Source organism: Limulus polyphemus, unplaced genomic scaffold, assembly GCF_000517525.1.
Source record: "Limulus polyphemus unplaced genomic scaffold, Limulus_polyphemus-2.1.2 Scaffold1157, whole genome shotgun sequence".
NCBI lineage: Eukaryota > Metazoa > Arthropoda > Merostomata > Xiphosura > Limulidae > Limulus > Limulus polyphemus.
In genome coordinates, this window is record NW_013666767.1 from 312,718 (window position 1) to 317,368 (window position 4,651).

Below are 4,651 nucleotides of genomic sequence, written 5' to 3' on the forward strand. Positions count from 1 at the left end.
AGTGCGGGTGTTTATAAGAATGTCGTTGTAAAGAGTGCGGGTGTTTATAAGAATGTCGTTGTAAAGAGTGCGGGTGTTTATAAGAATGTCGTTGTAAAGAGTGCGGGTTTTAATAACAGTGTCGTTGTAAAGAGTGTGGGTTTTAATAACAGTGTCGTTGCATGAGTGCACGTGCATTTTTTTAAGCAATAGCTCTATAAAACTTGAGGTTTGTGGTATTAATTAAGTTAACCAATCAATAGTATTTATCCATATCGCGGGTGGGTGGTTCGTGGCAGATGATTGTTCTGTTACGCTGCTACTGTTCACCATAAAAAAAAGAAGGTTATTTCTGCTATATTCTCATGCTAATCACCTTTTCTGCGAGACTATGATGTTAATGATAGAACTACAAGATGAAAGTAGACACTTTCAACGATGCGAATGACCCCACATCCTCTGTGTGGTGTGACCCACGTGCCTTTCATGGTCAAACTTCGAGTTGAAGAGAACGGGCTTGTCTCTTAGACAATTTCCAAGGTTTAGTATGAATAGTCAATTAAAACGCATGTGGTTTCATGATTGAAATATCTGTTTACAAGGATAAACTCTCAATCTTAAGTTTTATCGAATGTAAAGGTAGAAATTTTAAACTAATTTTTCAGACATCACCAAAGTAAAATATCACTATTTTTGTATGTGCGCGACTACCTAGATTCAGATGGTGCGCGAAACGAGGCGCGCCAGGTCGTGGTTTTTCAAAGTGATCTGGATTTGGAGCAGCTATCATCATGTGTTATGGAGGGACGTATCCGATTGTTAAGGTTTATGTAAAGTAAAACGTGTTAGGGTTAGCAGTTCTCACGTAATTTGATCCGTTTTCTGCCTAACAAAATTAGTTACGGTTTAACATTTCCGCACCTCAAATCCCCTATAGTAGTATAGTACAGGAGAAAATAAATGAACTTAAGTTTTCCTTCATTTGTATGGAATCATTGAGTGGGGAATCTCATTCAAGATGCCTAATGTCATGGGGGAACCTTGGAACAGAAAAAATTTGGGAACCCTTGAACTTTGGAATAAATGACATCCAAACGAAACGTTGTAATTCAAATATGATTGTTATCGTAGTAAATTCGCACCTTTCATGGCTCCCTTTATTTATGGATGTAAAAGCCTAGTGGTCAGTTTTCCGGGCTGGGGATCGGATGGCTGGAGGTTCGAGTCATGAGCACGCTCTTTGTTTTCATGGACAGTCCAAGTCACTTGTTCACCACGATTTTTGTTTGTTTGAATTAAGCACAAAACTACACAATGGGCTATCTGTGCTCTGCCCACCACGGGTATCGAAACCCGGATTCTAGCGTTGCAAGTCCGCAGACATAATGCTGTGCCACTGGGGGGCTTGTTCACCACGAATAAAATATAATATCTTAACTTGAAATCATTAAAAATAAGATTAAAAGTTCTTAAAACTATTAACGGTGTTGTTGTTTTAGAGCAAAGCTATACAATGGGCTATCTGTGCTTTGTCTACCGCGGAGAATCGAACCTCGGCTTTTAGTGTTGTAAGTCAGTAAACCGATCGCCGACCCAACGGGGGACAAGTTTGGAAAATTTGTAGTAGCGTCGTGACGATTTTCTTCTGTTTGCAACCTATTAGTAGGATTCCGTTAAAAAAAAGTGAATGAATTTAGTCGAGCAAGTTGACTCCATTTGATCAAATGATTTAGAGTTGTTCTGTATTATCCAATGAAATTACAATAAAAGCTTGTATTCATAAACAGATTGGTTGATAATCTTCGTGTTATCCATAAACCTCTTCATTATTCCAAGTGAAAACCATCCTTTGTGGATAAAGATCGTGCAGCATACACATGCATTGTTATTATATATATATATATAATGTCTGTGACCTGACCGACAGCTAGAGAGCCGCTTTCTGCTCGTGACAGATTAGGTCATTTGAAATTTCTGAGGGCGATGGTCCAACTAGTATTCACTACATTACCTGCTTTTTTTTATTTACAAACTGGAAGTAATACTACTTTGAACAATATATAGGTTCAATAAGAAGGTTCATTGTATTCACACAACGTGATATAATTTGTGAAAAGGGCCATGACCATCCTTGTAGAGGTTTTCTGTCACACCCACCCTATATCAAATATCCGTTACGAGAAATATAGTTTTATTTAGTCTGCCTTAGCAGGCGCAGTCCCAAACGGCAGGCCTAATCCGACCACATGATAGTTTGTATGCTAACTGGAGGGCATGCCCCCCAAGTTTTATTTTAATTAAGAATCAAATTAGGTGGCCAATTGTTATTTTAAATATGGCATACTTTGTAGCGCTTTTTTTTTTTTTTTTTTTGCGAAATATGAAAATAATTAATACATTGTAACTTTTAAGTCTTATTTTCAAAGCACCAGTGCTAAGCTTCAAGAAAATGTTTTTATTGTTTATGCTTAAGGCCGAAATTGGTGCTACTTTTCTTATTGTATACTTTTACGATACAGTTTGAGAAAATCAAGTTAGACTTACCCAAGCTTAAATGAGTTTAAACTAGGCTACTGATCAAACTAGGAGTTTCTATTTGATCGCTTAAAGCTGGCGAAACATTGGAAACCAACAGTCCTAATATTTGGGATTAAAACACGATAAATTTGTTCTTTTGTTGTTGTTTCTATAATTTAAAATTTATTGTCAAATACCGGCAAGTATAAATAACATTTCGTGTAAACTGTGTCTCCAAACGACCAGTTCTGATATTAAACGAAAAGCCTTTTGTGTCAGACACGATGGATCAGAAAAACATTTCTGATTGAAAATCCGTAATGGACAAATTAAGAGTGAATTGAAAAAATAAAATAAAAGTTGTGTATGTGATTTTTTAAGAGGAATGTTAGGCCTAGCAGTAGTACAAGCCTTTTTCAAGATATTTAATTTCTAATCAGTGTATAAGCTATCTACAGCAACGAACTGGAAGCGGAACTAACTTTTAACAAGTAAATTAAATAGGGAAATTTCAGTTGTAAACAAACACACACACACACACACACACACACAAATCCCAAAGATTTTTCCTACTAAACTCGTGCCTTTACTGCTATTTATAGTGATCTGTCGGAGATACTAATTTTGTTTTATTATTATTGATCGTTATTCAACTGTTCGGAATTTAATGCTTGGGCCGATCTAGGCATCAGGCAGTTTTGTGGTGACACTGGAGAGGGCTGAAAGAAATGAGCGTGATTGTGTGAAGTGAACTTTTTTTAGATAGTGTTGGAAACGTGGATAAGTGACCAAAGATGGGGAAGTGTTGTAGCACGATTAGGATAATATATTGTTGAGATAGGGATAAGCTGCTTCCAGACGGTGGTGTGATTAAATTCCGTTAGGGAAATTTTACACGATATGATTAAGGCGTAAACAATCTACGAGTCTTATAAATACACTCTTGGTGGACCATTAGCTATACGATCACGTGCTCTGAAAATCATAGTTATGATTGGTCAACGTTCAAACGTTTTTAGGACAACAAATTTCCTAGAGAGTCACAGGATGAACTAATTTTTTTTTGTAACTGTTTGTGTATGTATTAGCATATTGTTACGTCTCCGTTCGTTAGTTAATTTTCCGTAAAAATTCTTTCCGAAGAAACTTTACCGATACTAGTCCTTTCTTAAATAAAACTGGTTTATTCTTTCTGAATATAACTTTGCGATACACGTAATTTCAAGAGTCGCGCTATAACAAACGCTATAATTCTCAACGAACGTCTCACGTGCTCGACTCAACAATACTCAGTTCAATTACACATTGTTGCCGTCACTTTGTGACCGTCTTATATATACAAGAATACCGAGCTCTCGAGAAGTCAGGGAGGGACGTGAACGTTCGAGAAGTGCATGACGTGTTACTAGAGTCACGTGACCTCCGCTGTCGTAACAATATAAACAGATGGCCAAGCTTTGTTCAGATATACATATTTAAACTTTTGAATTTTTAAATACAGACTAGTCATTCCATCCATAATTTTCAGCTATTTTATTCTTAATATTCAAGATAAAAATTAACAGTTTTTACACAAAGGAAATTTATGTCATATTATAGGCTTAGCAAATATGTTTATTTTATTATTTTTATAGGGGTAAATTTGCAACTGTACGTCGTTGTAAACACAAGGAAACGGGAGTGGACTATGCAGCAAAGTGTATCCGGAAACGTCGTCGTGCGGCGGATGTACGTCACGAAATAATGCACGAGATATTTATTTTGAAACTAAGTGAGAACTCCCCTCGTATTATTCGTCTTTACGAAGTCTACGAAACGTCAACGGAAGTCATACTGGTTTTGGAAATGTAAGTTTGACAGTACAGCATATATATCTTCTTAACCCTAAAGTTTGTATCAGTGGGACCATGTTTATTTTTAGATAAAAACAAAATACATATTTTAATATCACATTACTTATCTGAAATTTGAAACTGGTAAACTTTAGGAAGATCGAAGGGGGAATACACATTCTACAAAATTCCAAACTCACGTGGGAATGTGGGAGTTATACAGCGTATATAGTCGTGGTAATGGAAAACTTAACCCTTTTTTCCAAACTGTTTATTCACATATTGCTTGAGACTAATAATGGTTGGAGACGGCTTGAATGGGG

The 4,651-nt window shown here is 36.4% G+C and overlaps 1 protein-coding gene across 1 annotated transcript in view; it reads left to right on the forward strand.

Moving 5' to 3' along the window:
- The window catches only part of LOC106462401 (serine/threonine-protein kinase 17B-like), a 46,029-nt gene that overhangs the window by 31,913 nt on the left and 9,465 nt on the right, over positions 1 to 4,651 (forward strand). The window contains exon 3 of the mRNA XM_013922327.2: positions 4,131 to 4,343. Coding sequence (XP_013777781.1) covers positions 4,131 to 4,343 — 213 coding nt within the window. The remainder of the gene's footprint in view (positions 1 to 4,130; positions 4,344 to 4,651) is intronic.